Here is a 21,261-nt window from a genome sequence, read left to right on the forward strand (position 1 = left end):
GCACGTCCCTCGTGACCGTCCTCCGAAGCCTGCAGAGCTCCTGTCTGCGTGGGCGTGGAGATACCGCAGCTCGATGCATGCTGCGATTGCAAGTCCGGAATCATCCGGATGAAAGTTGCGCGCCATTTTTATCCGGACTGCCGGATAAAAAGATCCGCTTCTGGCATTCGCCATTTGCCGAGCCCAAGCACACTAGGACCATGGACGGCCCCAAGCGCTTCCGCGGGACGACGGGCCAGCGGCAAGTCGCGTCCGAGACGCCGGTGATGGGGACGCGAGGGAAGACCCCGCGCGCAACGACGGCCAACGCCCGACGGAGCCACTGCATCACGGTGATCGCAGAGGGCCGGAACCGCGAGGTCGCGCTCTGCTGCCTCGACCTCCACATGCCCCATGAGATGCTCGTCTCGAGCATGGTCGACTCGAGGAGCTTCGTGGAGACGATCTCGCTTCTTGAGAGCTACCAGGTCCGAGCACCTCCCTCGACGAGTCCACATACATGACATAGCCCGTGGAAATCCTCATGGTGGACGCGGGGACTCCGCGACAACTGCATCTCGAGGTGAAGAAGCGCTTCAAGAACTCGACGACACGCATCGTTGCGATTGTGCGCAAGTACTACGAGTAAGGATACCAACTGAGACTGCATCTCTTCACGTTACCTCGGTAGTCAGTCAAAAGGGGCAGAAGACCTCAAGCGCGTTGCCGTCAACTCGTTCGACACGAGCCTCCTCAAGGTACAATGACTGTTGAAAAATGCACGATTGCATTCATTCTTGGGTAGAACCACGTCGTCATGGGTGCGGTGGCGTGCTTGATGAAGTACATCGAGTTCATCCAAGGCGTCTATATCGCACAAAAGACCATCAAGGTTGCAAGCCTCGAATCGTATGTGTACCATGAGTTGAAGTAGGTTGTGCTGACAATGGCAAGCCCCGTGCTCCTAATGGACTATGCAACGATCGCGGCTTTGGAAATCACACGCGGAGCGCGCAATGGCTTGATCCAGCACGTAAGAGTTCCATTGTACCGCAGTTGCGTGATGACACGGGCAGTCGCTGGTCGCCAAGATTGACAATACGCGCACGACCATCGGGCGACGCTTGCTGCGCCAAACGGTATTTTTCAATGCTTTGTGACGCATCACCAAGGTGTGCTGACGTAGATCTTGCGTCCAAGCTGCGCGCTCGAGACCATGTACTCTGCTTCGAAAGGGCGATCGACTGTGATTAAACCTGTTGCTCTGTAGTCAAGCGCGCCAAGACGTCGTTGGTGTATTCCTCAACAACCCGTCGCTCTTCTTTGACGTTTTGGAAATCCTACCTGACTTTGCCGACCTTGACAAAATGCTGGTCCCATTCCTCTCTGACATGCAGGAAATGCATTTACAGTGCCTTGTAGTCGCAGCTGGTGATGGTGCCAAAAGTGATTACGGCTCGAACATCCCAGCAAGGCGTCATCAATGTCGTCGCTCTCAAGAGCACGCTGGAGCTGTTACCCCAGCTCCACGAGTGCCTCTCGAATGCTACGAGCTACATGGACGAGCCAGTCGAGCTTCTCGAGAGCATTATTACCAGGTGAAAATCTTGGGGTATGTAAAAAGGTTCATTGTACGCCGATTAGCCTTCGTTGCGATGAGTTCATCGTGATCCAAGAAAGCATCGACCGCGTGATCGACCCCAAGTAGGAAGGACATGATCGCGCCAGTCTCTTACACATCAGTCTAGCTCGCAATGGAACCGATCCGTGCGGCACATGAAGATCAGTGGCAGTCTTGCCGTCAAAGCGGGCATCGATGGCAAACTCGACGTCGCTCGGGCAACATACCTCAGCACGATCGACAGCATCAACGAACGCGTGGAGGAGTATCAAGATCAGTTTGGCATTGCCATCAAGCTTCACTTCAGGTACCATGTTATCGCCATATGAATATGCGTTTAGGACGCTCTACATAGCGTCGGTCGGGGTTACCACCTGCTCATTCCCAACGGTGGCGCTCGCGACATTCCCCAGATCTTTGAGCAGCGGGTCAAATTCAGCAAATGTACGACCCTGCTACGCCAACGTTTCTGGCTTTGATGACTGATGTAGCCTTGGCGTGCACGACGAAAGACATCAGCTCGCTCAACTCTCGCACGAAGGAGTGCATGAACGACATCTACCAACTGTCTTACGGTGTCATCAACGCACTTATGGACGAGATCCGGCCTTTTGTGTGCCATTTGTACGCAATGGTTGAAAGCGTCGCCCTGCTTGACATGCTGCTCAGGTATATACGTACCCTTCATCCATCATCTCACATCATGTTAGCTTTACCAATCTCGTCGCCCTCTCGCCAGTTGACCAGCCATGTACGTGATGCATACCAAGTTTAGTTGGTAAAATATTAGGTCTGCTATCTAGACTGCCGCCCGCAAATGTGCCCGGGTGGCAATTTTGTCATCAAGAAGGGACGCCATCCGCTCATTGAGCAAGTCGTCCAGGATCGCCCATTTGTCCCCAACGACGTCGTACGTGAGCCACACGTTTTGTGGTTGTACAATGCTTCCTTTAGTTTCTCGATCCTGTGACCAACTTTAACGGTGCGTATCAACGGCCAATCCACACTCCTATAATCGGCTTATGGTTAGTCATTACGGGGCCAAACTGCTCTGGCAAGTCGACGTATCTCAAAACGACAGCCATCATCACGCTTCTGGCTCACATGGGCTGCTACGTGCCTGCGACGGAGGCTCGCATCCCGCTTCGGACACGCATCTTCACGCGCTTTGGAACCTCGGATGACATGGAGGAAAACGCTAGCACGTTCACTGTCGAGATGCTGGAGCTGGCCTTCATCTTGGACAACCTTACGGCGCGGTCCTTGATCCTCATTGACGAGCTTGGCCGTGGTACCTCGAACGATGAAGGACTCGCCATCGCCTGGAGCGCATGCGAGACGCTGATGCAAACCAAAGCGTACACGTGCTTTGCGACCCACTTCCACGGCCTGCGCGAGCTCTCGACGATGTATGCCAACTGCCGCAACTTCCATTTACAAGCCACCAATACCTCGACGGTACCCGGGTGCAACCGATGTTGGTTCGAAAGTGCGCTCATAGAATCTGCTCGACTTCAAGTACAAGCTGAGCGATGGTCCGTCGGATCGCAGCCATGGCTATGGCATCCAAATGGCCAAGATTTGCGGGATCCCGGCCTCAACCGTGCGTGATGCCGAGGCTCTTCAAGAAACCATGCTTTCGACCCAAGACGTGGACATGAACCTCGTCGTCAATCATCGCAACAAGAACCTCAACAACAAGTTGCTCCATCGCCTCATGGCGCTCCGTGATTCCAAGTTGGACGACGGCGGTTCACCTCCATATCTTGTAAACGGCTTGCATGTCGAGCTTACATTGTTATCGTAGCGTTGCGCCGCCGACTGCAGCACCTGCGCGAGCAATTCATCGACGACTAGCCTACATCACTGAATCCTGCCGTCAATATATACGACTCTGCACGTCGATACCCCATGTGTGCCATCACTGCAGCTGCACAAGAAAAAACCGGGCGTTGTGGCTTCTTTCCCTTCAACGCACCCGAGTACGTTGTCACCTGCCTTCGCTTTCGGAAACGTGGATGCGAAGAGGCAGACAGCCCGTGGGCTTTCGAAGCGTCCGCTTCACCTGTCTTTATCGCCGAGTGCTGAAGCTACGCCAAGTCGAAAGTCGCGTGTCCAGCCTAACGGGGTGTTTACTACTACACCATGCAACCCGAAGGCGTCTTGCTCATCGCAGACGGCGCGGAGCTTTTGTAGCCACAGGTTCCAGCGCCGTCCCAGAAGGGGACTTGAAGCTGGGGTCGCGGGTCCTCTTCCTCCAAACATGGCTCAAGTAGGTGCGATGGCCAGGCCCGATGCTTGATAGGCTTAAAACACGCGCTCTAAGTCGTACCGTTAGGTCGCGTGGCTGCAGCACCGACACAAGGGCGTGAGCCAGCGCGTGCATTCAAAGGCTGCATCAGCGACCCTTCTTTAGCAGCATACAAATCCACGTACGCGGGTTCAACGTCACTGGCACCGGAAAAATGGGTATCACCAGCACCGCCTTTCTATATCAACGCATGCGAGGACCTCCTCGGGAGATGTCGGACAGTACCCAACGAATCAACGTGGCTGGGTTTGTCGCGGCCAGGTTTCTGCGTCGGCCCACGCTGGCCGCATCTGCGCGCGCATGCTGGCCCACTCTGGGCGTGGAATAAAAACGGTTGGGTGTTTTTAACCTCGGCGCGTTGGCCGGACTTTGCCGAGTCGGTGAAGGTGGCGACTGGAGCCCATTTTCGCAGTTGCGCCAAGTCACAGAAGGACGATGGAAGCGCCGCTTACCAAGGGCGCGAGCTGCCAGACGCTCAACCCGCTCGATGCGTCGGCCATGGGCGTCAAGACGTACGGCCCCGTTGTCGCCGTCGCCATGACGCTCAACTACATGATCGGCACGGGCTGCTTTGGCCTCCCGTACGCGTTCTCGGTGGCGGGCATCGGTCTCACGTCCATCTTCCTCATCCTCGGCTTCATCGCCGCGCTCATCACGATGAACTACACGATCGAAGCCATGGCGCGCGCCGAAGGCGTCATGTCCACGGGCAAGGACGCCCAGCCCGAGAACCGCCTCACGTACCGCAAGATTGACTTTTCCGTGATTGGCGAAATCTTTGCGGGTCGCACAGGCTATGCGATCGTGCAGACGGTCCTCGTCCTCTATTGCCTCGGGTCGCTCTGGTCGTACGCGAGCATCTTTGCGTCGTCGATGGCGTCCATCTTCCACACGTTCGTCGTCGGCGACTTTTGCGACGCGTACGCGGCCAACGCGTCGGGCGGCTGCCTCGAGGCCTACTACGGCTTCATGGCGGTCTTCTCCGTCATCTCGATCGTTCTTGTGCTCATGGACCTCGGCGACCAAGCGACGATCCAAAAGTTCCTCTCGGCCTACCGCATCCTCGCGTTCGCGCTCATGCTCGTGACGATCACAGTCAAGCTCGGCGTCGACGGCGCGGACGCCATCACCACGCGCCTTGCCTCGCGGCAGCACTGGGCGTTCAACTTGCACAACTTTAGCGCCGGCTTTGGACCGACCTTGCTCGCGCTCAACTGCCAGTACAACATGCCGGATGCGCTTCAGCCGCTCGAGCAGTCGGCCAAGGGCAAGTCGCGCGCGATCACGTTTATCGCGATGACGGTATCGGCGATCTGCTACTTCCTCCTCGGCCTGCTTGGCGCGCTTGCGTTCGATGATGTCAACCCGCTCGCAAGCCTCATGTGGAGCGACTACACGGGCTGCGGCAACGGCTGGTCCAAGTGCCCGTCTGGCAACCCGACGTGGTTTGGCTGGTGCGTGCACATTGTGATCCTCATGTTCCCGGTGGTGAACGTCACGTCGACGTTCCCGATGGTCGGCCTCACGGTCGGCGGCAACATCCTCACGTCGCTCCCCAAGTCGATCACGGCGCCGCTCGGCCCGTCCGGCGCGCGCAACCTCTCGCGCCTTATCGCGGCCATCCCGCCGCTCGTGCTCGCGACGCTCTTCAAGAAGCTCGACGCCATCTTTACGTTCGCGGGTTTCTTTGGCTTCGCGCTCGGTCTCATCATCCCCGCGTGGTTCCAAGTCATTGGCACCAAGTTCTTCCGCCGCGTCTATGGCAACCTCGAGGCTGCTGCGACGCCGTTCGACCTCCCGATCGTCAGCTCCCTCGAGTTCTCGACGGTCTTCCTCGGCCTTACGTTCATCGTCACGTTCATCGCGCTCTTCTCGCTCGTCGGCTTTTAATCAACTTAATGCTACGATCCATAGCATTCACAGAGTCTCTCGTGCGAAGCAGTCTTAGCATCCGACGGCAACGCGGACCTTGCCGTGCAGGTGGCCAACGAGGTATCGAGTTCCCGAACCGCTGGACGTCGGCACCACCAACGCATGTGACTCGTCCGAAGACTTGGCGCGTTCAGAGAAACGATGCTGTCGACGCAAGCAAGGGTCTCAACGGTTGATCAACCCTGAAGGAGTCGGGGGCATTCAAAGAGCGTCGCGACCAAGAGGATACGACGAGACTGCTGAAGAAGACGTGTTAGAGATCCATGCTCTCGGTTGAAATATCCATGCTAATGCTAACGTCTTTCTCCGGAAGCAGCTCGCTCGTCTCTTGAACGTCGTCTGGCGCAGGCTGGTTCAAGTCGGCGCTTGCAAAGAGATCTTGGAGCGCATCGTCGAGCGTCTGGATCGCGATCGGGTCTTCGGGGTCGTAGCTCAATGCCTAGAAGGTGCGTGTTGCACCAGATCTGGGATCTGCAACGCTTACCGTGTGGTAGCACTGGATGGCTTCGTCCAAGCGGCCGCACAAGTGATACGTAAATCCGAGGGCAAAATGCGTCGACGCATTTCGTGGACACAAGCTCAGTGCGCGCTCGTAGGTTGCAATCGCCGCGTCGTACTGTCTAGTCGATAAACGTTGGCAACCGACTCATCATGAAAAGAGATTTAGAGACTCGAGCTTGCGGTAGGCTTGGGCGAGGTTGAAGAACGTCGCTTCCCAAGCGACAAGGCGCGTCTGCGTCCTCGTGTGAAAACGCGTGCGAGAAAGCTCTGACGCTACCTGGGAGAAGTGCTCGCAGAGCGCAATGGCCTTTGTAAAGTGGTCGACCGCGTCGCTGTACTCGCGCTGTCGAAAGCAAATCGTACCGAGTTCGTTGTACACGAGCGGGTCGGACGGACACACGTCGCACGCTTGGTGCACAAAATGCGACGCGAGCGCGAGGTTGTTGGTGCGGTAATGCTCCATGCCAATGCAGAGCAGAGGGACGTGGCACCCGAGGACGAGGCGCGTCGCCGTGCGATACGACGACATGGCTTGGTCGCTCTCGTCCTACCCATTGCAATCTCAGGAAACAAACACACGTGGAGGCCGCTGGCGACCTGCATGGCAAAGACGTTGCCAAACCCGATCCACGCCGGCGCAAACTGCGGCTCGAGGTTCGTGGCTTTGCTATATACGTATACACGTCAAATCATCGGACGCGTGCTCGGTCGTGCGCACTGAAAGTAGCGCTGGGCCGTGTCCAACTTCTTGACGAGCACATAGTAGCAGCCAACCGTGTACCACGACGCGGCTTTTCTCGGGTACATGTCGACCTAAAGGGATGTGTTGGCGATACTTAGTATTGCGGAATACGACAATATTGGCAACCATTTGGTGGGCAAAATGAAAGAGCTCACTCTTGCGCTCGAGCTGCACGAGCGTCGCGACAAACACCGCGATGCACTGGTAGTGGAATGGATCGCGCTCGCGGACCCTACGCCCGACTAAGGTGATGGTATATCGTCCGTACGATACCACTTGCAGAGCTGGTAAGCCTGTTCCGTGTTGTGCTGGTAGAAATACGCTTCGGCCTTGGCGACGACCTAGATTGCTACTTGATACATTGATATTTCCCACGCTTTGGGTGCATACGACGTCGACGTTGTCGGCGAGCTTGAAGACCTCCTCCAACGGACGAAACTTGTCGGCGATCGCAGGCGCGTGATCGTACTACAGACAGCCGGGAGTGAGCATAAGCATCAGAAGGAGGTGCGTGGAGCACCCGCCCTAGCTGGGCGGTGTAGAGGGCCTTGAGGTACGCATCATGAGGCAGTCGAAAGTGGAGCGTATCGAGCATGCGGCGCTCCTGCGACGACGACAACATGTGCTTTTCGATGAGGTGCGTGAACGCCTATCGCTGCATGAGGTATGGAAGAAGTGGGCATCGACGTACGTCGGCGCAGTGCACGTCGCACTGCAGCGCGACGCGGTACCAGTAGCTCGCTCGCTCGCGACTTTCGAGCGCTTCGCACACTTCGCCGCGGAGACAGCATAATGAGGCGACGACGTTGATCTGCATCGTCTCGGGAAAGGCGAGGCTGCCGGCCTTGCGCAAGATCGTCGTTTCTTCGTCGCCGAGGACGCCCTCGAGCATTTCCTGGCAGTCTTCCCACTGCTTGACGGCGGCCTGCACACACCATATACGTGGGTTCAACGTGGCGCTGCACGTACCATCGATTGCCCCAAGAGCAGGTACGCGCGCAATACGATCTCTTCGTCGTAGTCCATGGTCGTATGCAAGATGGACGTGTCCGAGAACGACAGGGTTCGGTGCGCTGGCGAGCGCGCTGGCTTGGCGCGCGGCGAGCCCGCGTCCAGCTGCCCCACAAGGCCTTGCAGCGCGTGAATGGCTTCATGGAAGTCGCCCGTTGCAAAGTAGCTTTGCGCCAAAAGCATGCAGTCGGCTGGGTCTCGTGTCATCGTCGCCAGCTTCCCAGCGAAAAAGACCGCGCTGCGGTGCTGGTTGGTCGCGTGGCAGCTGCGGACGAGCTCCCTGAGCTTCGGGACAGTATCCGGGTGCATGGCCTCATCCTCAGGCCCATCACAGATCTCTAGCGTCATCGGGACCCTGGGCGTGCCATGCGTACGCAGCTTCTGCTTCTTGGCGATCGGCGAAGAGGCCATGGCCGCGCTTGCACCGTGCTGCAGCCGGAAATGTGAGCTGCGTGTGCACTAGTTGATGCAACCAAACAATTCTAGAAACACGCATCTTCGAAATGAGCGAATCCCATGCGAGAATCTTTCTTGCAAGCGTTGTGATTGGCTAAAAGCAGCCATTATCTGGTCGAGGTCCACGTGCATTGCTGATGTTCGAAAAACAATAGATTTTGCTTTTTATTATGCTGTATCCCATAGATTTGCAGGACCTTTGGTCCCAAAACCGGTATTATATTATGCTTCGGTTGAATTGTAATATTATTGTTAATTGCGTGAACCGAGCCACCCACGGACCTCGCGCTCCGCTTCGGCCCGATTCCTTGGTCAAGCATGCAGACGAACGAAGAGAAGAACCTCCTCTTGGTACGGTAGCTCCATGTACATGCAGCCAGCCTGCATGTCCCTGCCTACGGACGTGAATTCATATGCCGGCTAGGCGGGCGAGCTGCTCTTGGGCCGTTGGAAGGTGCTCGAGAAGATTGGCGAAGGCACGTTTAGCCAGATCTTTACGGCCTTTGACATCACCAACACGGCGCTCAAGGTCGCAGTCAAGGTTGAAGCGCCGAGCGAGATGAAGCCCGTGCTCGAATGGGAGAGCCAAGTGCTCGTTGCACTCCAGAAGCGCAGCCCCTATGTGTGCAAGTATTACCACCACGGCAAGCACGGCGACAACTTTATCTTGATCATGGAGCTTCTTGGCGACAACATGTCCAAGCTACGTGGCGCGCCCGACGCGGCCCACGGCGTCCCGCTCTCCAAGGCTGTCGCTGCCGGTATCCAAATGCTCGACTGCCTCGAGTCCTTCCACAATGCAGGGTTCCTCCACCGCGACATCAAGGCGTCCAACTTTGCACTCTCAAACGGCGCTGCGGCCAGCAAGTACATCTGTGCCGCATGGTCCGCGATGCTCATTTTCCTCGTAGAAAGTACTTTGTCATCGACTTTGGCCTCTCCAAGCAGCATTTGACGCCGGACGGGGATGTCATTGCGGCGCGCGAGAAGGCCGAGTTCCGCGGCACGTCCATGTACGCGTCCCTCCGCGCGCACCGGCGCGAGGAGCTCGGGCGGCGCGACGACCTCATTTCATGGTTCTACCTCGTGCTCGACCTCATTCGCGGCGAACTGCCGTGGGCCTACGATGCGCAAAAGAAGAACCGCGAAGTGGTCGTCGAGCTCAAAGAGTTCTACTCGGAGATGCACCCCGAGAAGCTCGTGGAGAGTCTGCCCGGGGCCCGCCACCTGCTCAAGATTGCCACGTACCTGGAAACCGAGCTCGCGTACGGCGACGCGCCCAACTACAGCCTTCTCCGCAAGAGCCTCAAGGCCGTCGAAGACAAGGACGACGAGCAAGTGCTCTTGGAAGAGTGGGACGCGATGCAGTCGACGGAATCGCGTGCGGCCGCGTGGACCGAGCGCCACCAACTCGAACAGCTCACGGACGAGACACTGCTCAAGGTACTCGGTGGCATTTCTATAGCAGGAGGGCAGAAACCTGTGCGTAGGTCGCCAAGCACTATGGGTCCTTCTTTGATCTGAGCGACACGGACGCGCTCTTTGCGCTCCAAAAGCATATTTGGACGGTCGAACGCCGGGTCGCCAAAGCCGCGCTGGCCTTCCAGACCTTTAGCGAGCGCCGGCTGCGGGAGCAGAAGCGGCGCCACGAAGCCATGCTCAAGCGACGCGACTCGGACATGCGTGTGCGCGAGTCCATGGGCGCTGCGCAGCGCTTGAAGGCCCAGCACGACGCGGCGCGCGAGGCAGCGCGGGAGGCGGCCCGGGCCGCCAGAGACAGTCCTCGGCCGGCGCGCGACGAGGCACCGGGCACGACACCGGCGGCGACAACGCCCGCATTCGCCACGGTACCGACGATCGTGCACGTCGCCGACAAGCCCACAGACGAGGAAGGTCCGCGCCGGAAACGCTCGCGATGGGACGCTTAGGCGATTTAACTAACACAACGAGGACGTTATTTAACGTCGACGCCGTTTCGGTCTCTCACACTGCGTCATGCCGCCATCGCGCCGACATTCGCTGGCCAAGGCGTGGTCGACCATCAAGTCGGTCACGCCCTTTGTGCGGAGCCCGAGCAACCGCACGATTCTCTTGAATCCAGAGCTCATTGAGGCCGTGGCGGGCCCGCTCCAGCGAGCCAAAGCCACGGCGCAGCACGTCCTGCCGGTCGAGGCGGTGGCCGACCGCCTCACGTCGCTTCGGCACCACGCAGCAAGCGAAGTTAGCCCCTCGCGGCTGCCCGCAGGAGTGCCTCTCGACGCACTCAAATCGTTTCTACCGACAGCCAAGTCCCATTCGGCGGCGCCCCGGATTGCCCTCGAGGTCCAAAGGCTCTACGACGATGGACTCAAAGCGAGTGGGGTGTTAGGACATTTGGCGCGAAATTGAGATTGAGAAACATCTTCTCGTGCAGCAAGTACGCATGGTCCCCGTGCTGCGGACTCAAGATAACGTTTTGATGCGTAGGGACCCGAGATCATTGCCGAATGCGAACGCAAGCTGCACGGGCTCCTTGGGCATCCGCCGACACAGGAGCTCGACCGTGTCAAGGTAGAGCGAGAAACGCACCCGTCCGATGAGGCAGGACGATGTTGTAGACGCTTGTGGAGCAGCTCGGACTCAAGGAAGAGGTGCTTCGGGGGTTGTTGCCGCATCAAGCACCGACCGTCGAGACGATGCAGCAGCTCGCACTCCTCAACAGAGTACTACATATCTCCATGGCAGCGAGTGATTGACCATGAACAGCTGCTTGATGCGCCGTCTACATCCGATCTCCCGGTTCGTGAGCGCGAGTGACGAGTGTGTCTAACGAGATTGACTGTAGAACATACTGCGAAAAGCCAAGGTACTCGGCTCAGCCTCCTGCCGCACTGTAGGCCTGTCTGGATGCTGTAGACGCTCGCCGATCAGCTCAGTCCCGAGTACTACTTGGCCATGAGTTACTATCTAACGCTATCGTAGCCACCCGAGTTGCAACCTCCCCGCCAAAGTGCTCAAGACGACTTTTGCCCATGCGAGCCACAGCGTAGGCGGCGTCACCGCTGCGGTGCTATCTACTGCAACGATATAGGAGGAGCCGGACAAGTACCAAGACCTCTTGAGTCTGCTCAAAGCCGTCTCCAAAGCAAGTCCAAAGAAGGAGCACAATCACGTGCTTCTGACGCTCACGCACCTCGCCAACGAAGTGCTGGACGAGAAAATCGAGCTCATCAAGCTGAGCTTGAGCGAGGCTGGCGTCGCGTGCCACGCCCTCTACAACAGCTTCTTTCTCCTCATCCTCGCTGTCATGTTTTGCGCGCTCACTGTCTTCCTCCTCTCGCTGGTATGCCGGCAAATCGCGCCTCGGGTTGACCTGTCGCTCGTAGGCCATGACCCAGTTTCTCACCACGTTCTTGCTCGTCTCGTACCTCGACAGTCTCTGGATCACGACCGCGGTCGCCCTCACGATCGGTCTTGTGGTACAACTGCACATACTGCGAATGCATCGTATCTAAATAGCACGTAGCTCGGACTACTGGGGATTGCGATATTAAAGCGCACCATGGTCGAGCTACGGACGCTCCTGCTCAGTCCCCGCGAGCTCAAGAAAACAAAGTCGTTTGGGAAAAAGAAGAAGACTCGCCCCGAGAGCAAACCCAAGCTCGACGACGACCGTCTTGGCTCGTGGATCAAAGGCCTCGCGGAAGAAGATGCGGCAGAACACGCCGACGCGTCACCTCCGGCCTCAGTACCTAGCAGCAACGAACCACCGCAAACCCAACCCGATGATGTGGCGCCGTCGACAAGTCAAGCAGACATACCACTCGTTTCGGCTATGAAAGAGCCGGAGCCGAATGTCGATCAGCCTGAAGCGCGCACCGAGACAGTAGCCGTGCTCCTGCCCGACACCAGTAAAAGACCATCCGGAGGTCTCAAGCGGCTTCCGTCCATCTCTGAAGACGCAGACGAGACAACCGGAGCCAAGGTCGACCATAGTGCGCTCGTGGAAAGCGAGATTGCACCGCTTCTATCTGCCATGGTGTCGCTCGTCGAGGCGCTCGACTGTAGCCTCGTGGCAAAGACCGACGACGTTCTTGTGGTCGACCTTCCACGCCAAGACAGCAGCGACTGCTTTGGCGACGTCCTCGACTCCGACACACAAGCCGAGGCGTGGCTTTTGCAAGACATGGCCAACGCACTTCAACCCGCACCAGTTGTCACTAGCACTCTGCCCGAGTCGATCGCGCGCGTTCAAGTGCTGCTTCTGCCGCCGCCCAAGCTTCCTACGCTGGCCCTTTTGCCAATTCCGTTACTGGCCATCGAGCCAAACACAGTTGCTTCAACAACGGCCTTGCGTGAAGACGACATGGTAGAGACGTCGCGCGTAGAAGCTACGCTCGAAGCGGCCGACGAGAGTACGATACAGTTGCCCCCGGTGCCGATGCTGCCAGAGCTTATTGAAGCGGTCGCGATTGAACCACCGACGCCACTTCCACCAGCCCCCGTGGTCGTGGAACTACCGAGTCTGGTGCCAATGCTAGCGCAAAGCGAGCTCCCGACGCAAGGTAGCAGCACGCTGGCACGCCCGAGGCGCGTTCCGCAGCCCACGTCGTTGGCAGCGACACCGAAGCCGAAGATGCGTCGACGCCCATCGGCTCCCGACGTTTTGGTCCAGCGGTCGCGACCACCCGTCGTTCGGATGCGGAGCTCGCCATTGATTCCTGCAGACGATCCTCCGTTGCCCAGCGTCCTTGCCGTCGACGATGCAGCGTCCGACGACGGCAGCAGCACGAGTGATGTACCTATGTTATGACCCGAAACTGTCTCTAACGCGCAATGAAATACCCTTTTTTGGCTTAAAAGGGCAACCTCAGAATGAGCGATTAGAGCCGAAGGCGACAATTGTAATGACCGCCGCGTCGTTTGTCGAGGTCGGCCACTGCATTTGGCAGTCAACAGCGCGAAGCGCTGGGAAGCACGTGGCTATTCTTGGAGGTACCCCTATGTACCTCTTGCGTCCTGACTGCACTCGGTGCTAGGCGTGCACGGCAACGAGCTCAGCGGCGTGCACGTGATTGAGCAGCTCCGAGAGCGCTGTCCGCCGTTGATTGCGGGCTCATTGACGCTGATTCTGGGCAACCCCAAAGCCATCGAGGCTGGTACGCGTGGCAGCACGCCGTATGCCGATCTGAATCGCTGCTTCACGCTGGACATCGAGACAACGGCCCCGAGCGGCCCCTTTTTGTACGAAGAGACGCGAGCTCGTGAACTTGCGCCATACCTGCGCGTATGTCTTACACAACTTCTTGGCGCTAAGCATGTGTAGCGTAGCGACCTCATGCTTGATTTGCACGCGACCAACAAGCCGTCCGAGCCTTTCTTCAAGCTTGCGGGTTCGCTCTCGCCAGCGCACTATGATGTTTGCCGGTACACTCGCCGTGCAACATATCCGAACGCTACGATCTTAGTCGACATCATCGTAGGTGGTTTCCGTGCGACACCATCTTGCATGACGCTCAACATAAGTTGGCGGGCAAAATCGCGCTCTCGGATGAATTTGTCGGTGCGAACGGAGGCATCGGGCTCATTTACGAGAGCGGTCTTGCGGCCGACACGTCGCAGGTTGCCGCGCTCACGCAGGCAGTGCTTGCAATTCTGTCGCACGAGGCAAACATCATTCCAGCGCCCGTCGATGCCGTTCCGCCGCCGCCGAAACCATCGACGATCTATGAAGTCACCGAGGTACGCAGCACTTGATACGTACGTGGCATGGTAGGATTAACGGCGGTTCAGGTGTTTCGACTGCCACCAAGCGGCTTTTCGTGGCTCAATAATCACGGCGGCCACAACTTTGAGTGCGTGCCGGCCCACGAGCCCATTGGCCGCTTTGGCGACGGCTCTTTGCTTTGCATCGACTATGACGCATACATTGTGTTTCCCAAGGTACCCGTGCTGTGGAAGCAAGATGCGTACGTCTCGTTTTGCTACAATCGATCGGACACACGACCCTGTCTACTGTAGGCCGCTAGGTTGGTTGGCCAAAAAGGTCCCTTCGGATTAGGTAAGAATCATGACACGAATTACATGGCTTTCATATGGTGCCATCGAGCTCGTTGGGTGAACATTGTTTGGCAAAAGTGCTGCGGGTTCGCTGTGGAGCCACAGCTTGCCACGTGGGCTGACGTGGCGGCGTCTGCTGCCACCGCATATTTTAGCCAATGAAACTGATTTTCGAGATCCCACCAATCAGCGTCGCCCAGCGCACAAATACGCGCTGTAACCTGCGCATAGTCCTTCGAGCCGCAGCATGGCCAGTGCAAGCAGCGATGGCGACTTGCGCCGGGAGAACGACCACCTGCTCCAAGAGGTCGAGCTGTACCGCGGCGTCATCTCGGTCATGAAGGAAGACTTGAACGTCAAGGCCGAGCAGATCGAGCACATCTACAAGAGGTACTACTAGTATATTTTTTTCGAATGCCATTGATTTCAACTCGGAACGACGTAGCCTCAAAGCGTCTCTGGTGCACAAGGCGCAGTCGCTCGAAGCCAACCAAAAGGTGTTGCAGGACAAAGTGAGCCATCTCGAGGTACGTGCTTGAATCCATCGGTGGCCTCCAGACACCACCACGTCACAGTGCGTCTTGCGAGCCAAAGACATCAGTTTTGCGCGCGTTCGAAAACACCTTGAGGAAGCCACTGCGCGATTGCAACAGTGCGTTTTCACGGCAAAAACTATCGCAAACGTCACTGGGTCTATAGGCACGATCACTCCGATTCGCAGCAGCCGTCGGCCTGGCTCGTCGACGATGTGGCCCACCGCATCTTTGGCTTCCTCGACAGCGCGAGCTTGTGCGCTGCCGCAGCCGTGCAACGCTCGTGGTATGCGATGGTCATGCTCGACAGCGTCTGGGAAGCTCTGTACTGGCGCCAATGGTCGGCGCTGCTGCCATTACGACCCCAGCCGCCATCTCTAGAGAACCAGGCCTCGGACCACGCGTGGCTTGATCACTGCCGTGACCGCTACCTTCTTGAGAGAAACTGGCGCCTTGGAAAAGCCGTCATTACAACGTTATGTGGCCACACCGGCACTGTGACGTGCCTTCAGTTTGACGACACGCAGCTCGTAAGCGGTGCTATACTTGCGTCTCTAAACGCCGCGTAGATCTCGGGCTCGGACGACGGTAGTCTCATGCTGTGGTCGCTAGCAGCATCCCGAAGCAATGCCGATGCGGGTGCACACTACCTGGTCCTTTCTCGCTCGACTCAGCACAAAGACTGTAGATCTAACGGGCCTCGACCGTGCCAATGCCTTACCTCCATCGATGCTAGCGCAGCAACATCACCGCCAGGTATCACATACCGCGTCCGTCCAAATTCAAGTAGGAGAATGTGGCTTGCCTAGACGCGAACCGTGCACAAGCTCCACTCGTTTTACGGCCACGGCGGGCCTGTCTGGGCCCTCCACATGTATGGCAACCACACGCTAGTGAGCGGCTCGTACGACAAGACTGTCAAGCTCTGGAACCTCCAGGTAGGCATGGTGTATCCTGAGCGAGGTACCAAGCGAGATAGACGGGAAGCTGCGTGCGCACGCTTCGCGCCCATACCGGTTGGGTGAGCAGCCTCGACATGCACGCCGGCAAAATTGCCAGCGGCAGCTGGGACTCGTGCATCAATCTATGGGATGCCGACTCGGGCGAGCTCCTTCGTACGCTGTTAGACGTCCCGGCCAACCCGATCTACTGCCTCAAGGTACCGCTCGTCGTCCACTTGATACATAGTTGATAGTTGACGCGGGTAGTGGGAGCCAGAAACGAACGCCATCGTCGCCGGCTGTCGCAGCCACGGCATCCAAATCTACGACGTCGAGTCGGGTCGATGCACGCAGACATTTACCGGGCACGTTCGCGGCAACCAAGTCAACGGCATCAAAGTACAACGTCGCAATAGTGTGTACTACAGTGCGTTGAACTAAGGACGTAGGCCGACGCAACGACCGTGCTGTCCGGAGGTTCGGACGCCACCGTCAAGCTATGGGACCGACGGGACAGCTCGTGCACGCACACGCTGCACGGCCACTCTGGCGCTGTCATGTGTGTCGAGAACGTTGGCGAGCATACGGTCGTCTCGGGCGCCTATGATATGACCATCAAGTGCTGGGACATCCGCCATATCGCAGCGCCCGTGACGTCGGTACAAGGCCACTCGTCGGCCGTCTTTGCGCTGCAAGCCGATGCGACCAAGATCATCTCGGGCTCGGCCGACACCACCGTCAAGATCTTTAATTTTCATCATTAACCGTGTACAAATGGGTCATTGCCGTGAAGCATGTGCATTTTTGTTGTTCGCATCGAGACGCCACATGCTGGACAGAGTTGTATGCAACGATGGCTAGATTTCGGCGATCCAGCAAAACGAGGCGGTGTGACACAGATATGTGACGGGCAACACGATACTACCAGTGGTCTAAATCAATATTAATCGAGGTCGCAAAGAATGGCTCCAACGGAACGTAAACACTAGGCAAGCATGCCTTTTGTACTGGGCACACCGGCGGTCGGGTCGAACGCGACGGCCTGCCGCAAGGCGCGGGCAAAGGCTTTGAAAGCGGCTTCGGCCTTGTGGTGGTCGTTCTCGCCCTTGATCACGTCCACGTGCAGCGTGAGGCGCGCGGCACTCGCAAACGACACGAAGAAATGCGAAATCATTTCGGTCGAGAGCGTCCCGATGCTCGGTCGCCGCAAATCGAGCGCGACGGCACTGCAGCCGCGGCTCGAAATGTCGACGATGACACGGGCCAGCGCTTCGTCAAGCGGGACGAGCGCCGACCCGAAGCGGGCAATGTCTTTGCGCGGCCCGAGGGCGCTGTCGAGGGCCTCGCCGAGCGCAAGGCCGCAGTCTTCGGCGGTGTGGTGGTCGTCGATCCACGTGTCGCCCTTGCACGTGAGCTCGAGGTTGAAGCGGCCGTGTTTGGCCACGGCATCCAGCATGTGGTCCAGGAAGCCAATGCCAGTGCTGATGTTGGACGACCCGTTGCCGTCGAGGTCGAGCACGACATCGATCGACGTCTCCTTTGTCTGTCGGTGGATCGTGCCAATGCGGCGCGTCGAAAAGGTCCGATTGGTCTGGAGCGGAATTTCGTCGAGAAGCTCGTCGCAGCCTGGGCGAAGCACCTTCTTGGCACCGACGGCCAATAGCTTGTCCGCAATGGGCGCCGCCGTGTGTGTGAGAACTGCAGTCGCGTAGGCTCCCGGCGTGAGCACGCCGTAGGCAAGGACGGAGGCGCGCACCGCGGCGGTAATGTCGTCGACGGTATCCCCAAGCATGGCAACCTCGCACGCCGCCACGTTCATTTGCTGCAGCGCAAGAAGGATCGGGGCTGGCGATGGCTTGGGCGGGCAGTCTTCCATGCAAACGCGGACAGGAAAAAGGGCTTCGAGTCTAAGAGATACCTCGGTGAGCACATGTCGTTAAAATATAGAGACGGTACGTACGCATGGTCGCGTAGGAACTTGTCGCAATCCTTGCGCGGGCGTCCGGTCACAATGGCCATGCCCTTGGGTAGTCGCCGATGAAGCTCGAGGAGGAGGCCTTTCGTGGTGATGAGTGTCTCGAGGCTGCAGAGGCCCGGCGTTGTCGCTGTGCCCTGATAGATTTCCTCAAACTTGGCTGTAATCTCGGCCAGTGTCACCGTGCTCGATGGCACCTTGGTATGCACGAGGCGGTGCGTGAGAACCCAGTCGTTGTTCGCGTCACCTGCGAGCTTGGCCGCCTCGACGTCAGCGTCCGTGACGGTCGCGCCAAAGGCCGCTGCTGACTGGAGGATCGCGGCGCGGTACGAGCGCGAGACCTCGGCGAGGACGCCGTCCATGTCCCACAGCAGTGCTTGCATGGTCGTCCGTGGATGCTTATTGAAAACTGAGTGCAGGTGCGCCTTCAAGCTCCCAAACGGCAACTTGGTGCGCAATCAAAAAATTCTATTGGTGCAACAGCGCGCTCTGATTGGCGGAATATGAAGCCACAAGAAGTAGCGAAGGGACGCGAACGCCAATCATCAACCATCATCAACGTGGCTTTGGGGTTTCGGCGGAACGCGAACGAAGCACCAATAATACTATATTCAAGTCCAAGGCTATCCGCAGCTCAAGGACAAGAGTGCACAGAATATGTGCTCTCTACGCCACTGATAAACAAAGAATCCGATGAGATTCCATTCAAACACACAGGCAAATGCCCATGTTCTCCCATGTGACGTGGCAGCACGCTCGACCAGAGCGCCTGAGCGATCCGCGTTTGAAAAGGTTCAAGTTAGTACGTGCCATATATTATTCGACCGACTTAAAGAAAGTGACGATTGCAATCACATGCAACCGGATGACACCATTCATATTGTCATCTTACTTGTTGAGCTCGGGCCACGACCACGCCCCCTTGCGCCCGTTCGATTGGCGCGCCGCATTCGCGAGTGCGGCCCACGCGTCCTTCTCGTCCGTCCACGTCTCAAAGTCGCCGTGGTTGCTTGGTTTGAGCACCTGCCACACCATCCACGGCACGCCCGCCGCGTTGGCCGCCGCCAAGTACGCGGCGAGACCGCTGGCCTTGTTGCTCCCCGAGGCGCCAAACTCTTCAAAGATGACGCGCTTCTTGTGCACGTTGGCGAGCTGCACGGCCGACTTGAGCTTGTCGACGTTCGCGCCTTCGTACGAGTGGATGGCGACCACGTCGAGCGCCGGACAAGTAAAGTACTCGGTGAGCTGCGACACACCGTAGTTGGTGCCGCCGCCCGACATGACGAGGATCTTGCGGTTGGACACGGCGTTGCGGATCGTCTTGGCGCGGTTGCAGAGCCACTGCGGGTTGGGCATCTTGGTGCCGCTCTCGAGACCGCCCTGCGACTCGTTCTGCGGCTCAAAGCCCAAAATGGCCTCCGAGAGCTCGCTCCACGGACGGTCGTTGAAGTACGGATTACGGTGCGCCAAGATGTGCTTGATGCGGTTGTCAAAGTCGGCCTGGGCGTCGCCACGCGTGTAAAAGTCGTTGGCGATGTTGGCGTGCTGCTGGCAACTCGTCGTCGTCGGCAAATTGTACTTGGCCACGTACGCGTCCGTGTCCCAGCACCCAAGCGACCAGCGGTCGTGGAACGCAATGATGAGCTTCATGTTGCGGTCGTACACGTCGCGAATGAGCTTGTCCACGAGCTTGAGGATCGAGTCGTCGTACTTGCCGACGGGGTTCTCGACGTCGTTGACACCGACGTTGTTGGCGCCCTTGGTTTTGGCGCCGGTCCGCGAGAGAAAGATACGCACGGTCTTGAAGCCGCTCGCCTTGAGCTGGTCGAGCACCTCGCGCCGGTCGCTATCGACGAGCGTATGGAGAAAGTAGCTGTTGGCGCCAGCAAACGACTTGGGGACGGACGAGAGGCACTGCGAGGCACCCGAGCGGCACGTTTTGGTTTTCGAGTTGGGGGTGTCGGCGGCGACGCAGCAGACCCAGCCCTTGGACGCACACGTGTCCGTGGCCGAGTTGCACACTTGCCAGTCCGGCACAGACTTGGCCATCGTCGCAAGCGGCACGAGCGCGAGCAAAGCAAGAATCGACTTCATGTGAGTTGTTGCTGGTAAATGCAAATATGACCAAGATACGTTTGGCGGGCCTAGTCCAGCTGGTCTTGTCCTGAGCCAGACATACCCAGACGCGACAAGCTGTTTTGAGTGCAACGCGTTCGGTGACGTACCGGTTGCTGCGGTAATGCATTCTGCGCATGCGCGTGGTGTGTACGCTATGCGTCTTCACAGTGGTAGTCCTCGCCTGTTACTACACGTCGTCCATCCAAGTACCAGATTGCGGACGAGACAAATACCACAAATTTGAGCATAGAGAGCTCAAATGGGGTCGGTCGAATGGTGCGTGGCATATTACAATACCACATCTAAGGAAGGACCGCATCTCGTCTTCACGTAGCGCTGATGGCCGCACAATCTGAGGAGGCTAACATCTGAAACGGCTGTGAGACACAGCTCTGAATCATGGCTCTGGGTTGTGAGATGAGCTGCAGAACCTAATACGCCCATTTTTCTTCATGAGCACCTGTGGCGCACGGTGGCTTGTGCAATATAGTTTCCGCTCTGTCTGATGGAGGGGCCAGCGCCAATGGAAAGACAGCGAGGGTCTCATTTAGGATTTGAACCCACAGTTCATGCGCGTCAAGCACGAAACCTCTGTCGAAACAGAAGGTGGCACAGTGGACATGCCGGCCTTGGCACAACCAACGTTCGATTCAAATGATTTGTTGATTCACTCTCAGCACACCTTTATAGGACGGGATCCGCTTGAGGGACTGTACATGGAGACCAATAGGTGCGTCAGCTGCGCAGTTAGTGCATTTGGCAGCAGGTTAAGAGACTGGACCTAGATATACCGTCTGCTCTGGGATTGATTCTCGTGGAACGCGTGAAGCTGTGCTTTTGGACCACGGCCGAGCCAGTGCGCCATCTTGAACCGTTTTGCCGAAGTACGAATTTACCAAAGACGGCGGCGCAGCGACAAGGCCAGGCTCACTTGCGATTTGCTCTTCAAGCTCGAAGCCTCAAATCCATTCAATCGTTTGAATCGAACGTTGGTTGTGCCGGCATGCCCACTGTGCCACCTTCTGTTTCGACAGAGGTTTCGTGCTTGACGCGCATGAACTGTGGGTTCAAATCCAAAATGAGATCCTCGCTGTCTTTCCAT

The 21,261-nt window shown here is 57.7% G+C and overlaps 9 protein-coding genes across 10 annotated transcripts in view; 5 read left to right on the forward strand and 4 right to left on the reverse strand.

Annotated features, from left to right (window-relative positions):
- Positions 1-176: 176 nt before the first annotated feature.
- SDRG_01577 lies at positions 177-3,519 on the forward strand. Of its 2 annotated transcripts, XM_008607111.1 has the most exons (19): positions 177-467; positions 509-624; positions 671-737; positions 785-871; positions 914-1,012; positions 1,056-1,118; positions 1,166-1,197; positions 1,250-1,352; positions 1,402-1,577; positions 1,624-1,683; positions 1,728-1,907; positions 1,956-2,044; positions 2,092-2,269; positions 2,311-2,351; positions 2,404-2,510; positions 2,555-2,582; positions 2,631-3,058; positions 3,102-3,351; positions 3,408-3,519. In XM_008607111.1, the coding sequence occupies exons 1-19, from the start codon at positions 201-203 to the stop codon at positions 3,455-3,457; spliced, it is 2,421 nt and encodes an 806-aa protein (XP_008605333.1). In that variant the 5' UTR covers positions 177-200; the 3' UTR covers positions 3,458-3,519. The 2 variants fall into 2 exon arrangements, with proteins under 2 accessions (XP_008605333.1, XP_008605332.1); XM_008607110.1 differs by having other exon boundaries at positions 3,102-3,519.
- Positions 3,520-4,279: 760 nt separating this feature from the next.
- On the forward strand, positions 4,280-6,155 carry SDRG_01578 (hypothetical protein). The gene has a single exon (XM_008607112.1). It carries the CDS (start codon positions 4,347-4,349, stop codon positions 5,799-5,801), a length of 1,455 nt encoding a protein of 484 aa, XP_008605334.1. The 5' UTR covers positions 4,280-4,346; the 3' UTR covers positions 5,802-6,155.
- On the reverse strand, positions 6,097-8,508 carry SDRG_01579 (hypothetical protein; the record flags this gene model as incomplete). Its single annotated transcript, XM_008607113.1, has 12 exons — positions 6,097-6,282; positions 6,328-6,463; positions 6,515-6,576; positions 6,622-6,891; positions 6,942-7,011; positions 7,063-7,157; positions 7,213-7,318; positions 7,360-7,427; positions 7,477-7,554; positions 7,607-7,735; positions 7,778-8,011; positions 8,056-8,508. The coding sequence occupies 12 exons, from the start codon at positions 8,506-8,508 to the stop codon at positions 6,097-6,099; spliced, it is 1,887 nt and encodes a 628-aa protein (XP_008605335.1).
- A 363-nt stretch (positions 8,509-8,871) lies between these two features.
- Positions 8,872-10,481, forward strand: SDRG_01580 (CK1/TTBK protein kinase; the record flags this gene model as incomplete). Its single annotated transcript, XM_008607114.1, has 4 exons — positions 8,872-8,904; positions 8,978-9,420; positions 9,465-9,996; positions 10,044-10,481. The coding sequence occupies 4 exons, from the start codon at positions 8,872-8,874 to the stop codon at positions 10,479-10,481; spliced, it is 1,446 nt and encodes a 481-aa protein (XP_008605336.1).
- A 67-nt stretch (positions 10,482-10,548) lies between these two features.
- Positions 10,549-14,593, forward strand: SDRG_01581 (hypothetical protein; the record flags this gene model as incomplete). Its single annotated transcript, XM_008607115.1, has 16 exons — positions 10,549-10,875; positions 10,922-10,969; positions 11,020-11,103; positions 11,151-11,255; positions 11,299-11,331; positions 11,378-11,398; positions 11,449-11,474; positions 11,515-11,578; positions 11,624-11,875; positions 11,919-12,011; positions 12,059-13,097; positions 13,572-13,819; positions 13,859-13,959; positions 14,016-14,274; positions 14,326-14,501; positions 14,554-14,593. The coding sequence occupies 16 exons, from the start codon at positions 10,549-10,551 to the stop codon at positions 14,591-14,593; spliced, it is 2,916 nt and encodes a 971-aa protein (XP_008605337.1).
- Positions 14,594-14,820: 227 nt separating this feature from the next.
- Positions 14,821-16,854, forward strand: SDRG_01582 (hypothetical protein). Its single transcript, XM_008607116.1, has 10 exons — positions 14,821-14,982; positions 15,038-15,119; positions 15,168-15,244; positions 15,292-15,655; positions 15,695-15,764; positions 15,814-15,881; positions 15,935-16,063; positions 16,105-16,284; positions 16,334-16,465; positions 16,516-16,854. Exons 1-10 carry the CDS (start codon positions 14,840-14,842, stop codon positions 16,828-16,830), a joined length of 1,560 nt encoding a protein of 519 aa, XP_008605338.1. The 5' UTR covers positions 14,821-14,839; the 3' UTR covers positions 16,831-16,854.
- Positions 16,855-17,051: 197 nt separating this feature from the next.
- Positions 17,052-18,424, reverse strand: SDRG_01583 (imidazoleglycerol-phosphate dehydratase; the record flags this gene model as incomplete). Its single annotated transcript, XM_008607117.1, has 2 exons — positions 17,052-17,973; positions 18,027-18,424. The coding sequence occupies 2 exons, from the start codon at positions 18,422-18,424 to the stop codon at positions 17,052-17,054; spliced, it is 1,320 nt and encodes a 439-aa protein (XP_008605339.1).
- A 410-nt stretch (positions 18,425-18,834) lies between these two features.
- SDRG_01584 (hypothetical protein) lies at positions 18,835-20,150 on the reverse strand. The gene has a single exon (XM_008607118.1). It carries the CDS (start codon positions 20,133-20,135, stop codon positions 18,930-18,932), a length of 1,206 nt encoding a protein of 401 aa, XP_008605340.1. The 5' UTR covers positions 20,136-20,150; the 3' UTR covers positions 18,835-18,929.
- Positions 20,151-21,118: 968 nt separating this feature from the next.
- SDRG_01585 (hypothetical protein) overlaps positions 21,119-21,261 on the reverse strand; it is a gene marked incomplete at both ends in the record, with an annotated part of 1,887 nt that continues 1,744 nt past the window's right edge. The window contains one exon of the mRNA XM_008607119.1: positions 21,119-21,218. Coding sequence (XP_008605341.1) covers positions 21,119-21,218 — 100 coding nt within the window. The remainder of the gene's footprint in view (positions 21,219-21,261) is intronic.

The sequence above is a fragment of the Saprolegnia diclina genome, assembly GCF_000281045.1.
Source record: "Saprolegnia diclina VS20 unplaced genomic scaffold supercont1.3, whole genome shotgun sequence".
Lineage (NCBI taxonomy): Eukaryota > Oomycota > Saprolegniomycetes > Saprolegniales > Saprolegniaceae > Saprolegnia > Saprolegnia diclina.

Coding starts and splice junctions, on each gene's coding strand:
- SDRG_01584 (XM_008607118.1), bottom strand. CDS start 20,135: ATGAAGTCGATTCTTGCTTTGCTCGCGCTCGTGCCGCTTGCGACGATG.
- SDRG_01578 (XM_008607112.1), top strand. CDS start 4,347: ATGGAAGCGCCGCTTACCAAGGGCGCGAGCTGCCAGACGCTCAACCCG.
- SDRG_01582 (XM_008607116.1), top strand. CDS start 14,840: ATGGCCAGTGCAAGCAGCGATGGCGACTTGCGCCGGGAGAACGACCAC. Junction 14,983..15,037: donor ATCGAGCACATCTACAAGAG/GTACTACTAGTA, acceptor GGAACGACGTAG/CCTCAAAGCGTCTCTGGTGC. Junction 15,656..15,694: donor AGTTTGACGACACGCAGCTC/GTAAGCGGTGCT, acceptor AACGCCGCGTAG/ATCTCGGGCTCGGACGACGG.
- SDRG_01577 (XM_008607110.1), top strand. CDS start 201: ATGGACGGCCCCAAGCGCTTCCGCGGGACGACGGGCCAGCGGCAAGTC. Junction 1,353..1,401: donor CCGACCTTGACAAAATGCTG/GTCCCATTCCTC, acceptor AGTGCCTTGTAG/TCGCAGCTGGTGATGGTGCC. Junction 1,684..1,727: donor GACCGCGTGATCGACCCCAA/GTAGGAAGGACA, acceptor ACATCAGTCTAG/CTCGCAATGGAACCGATCCG.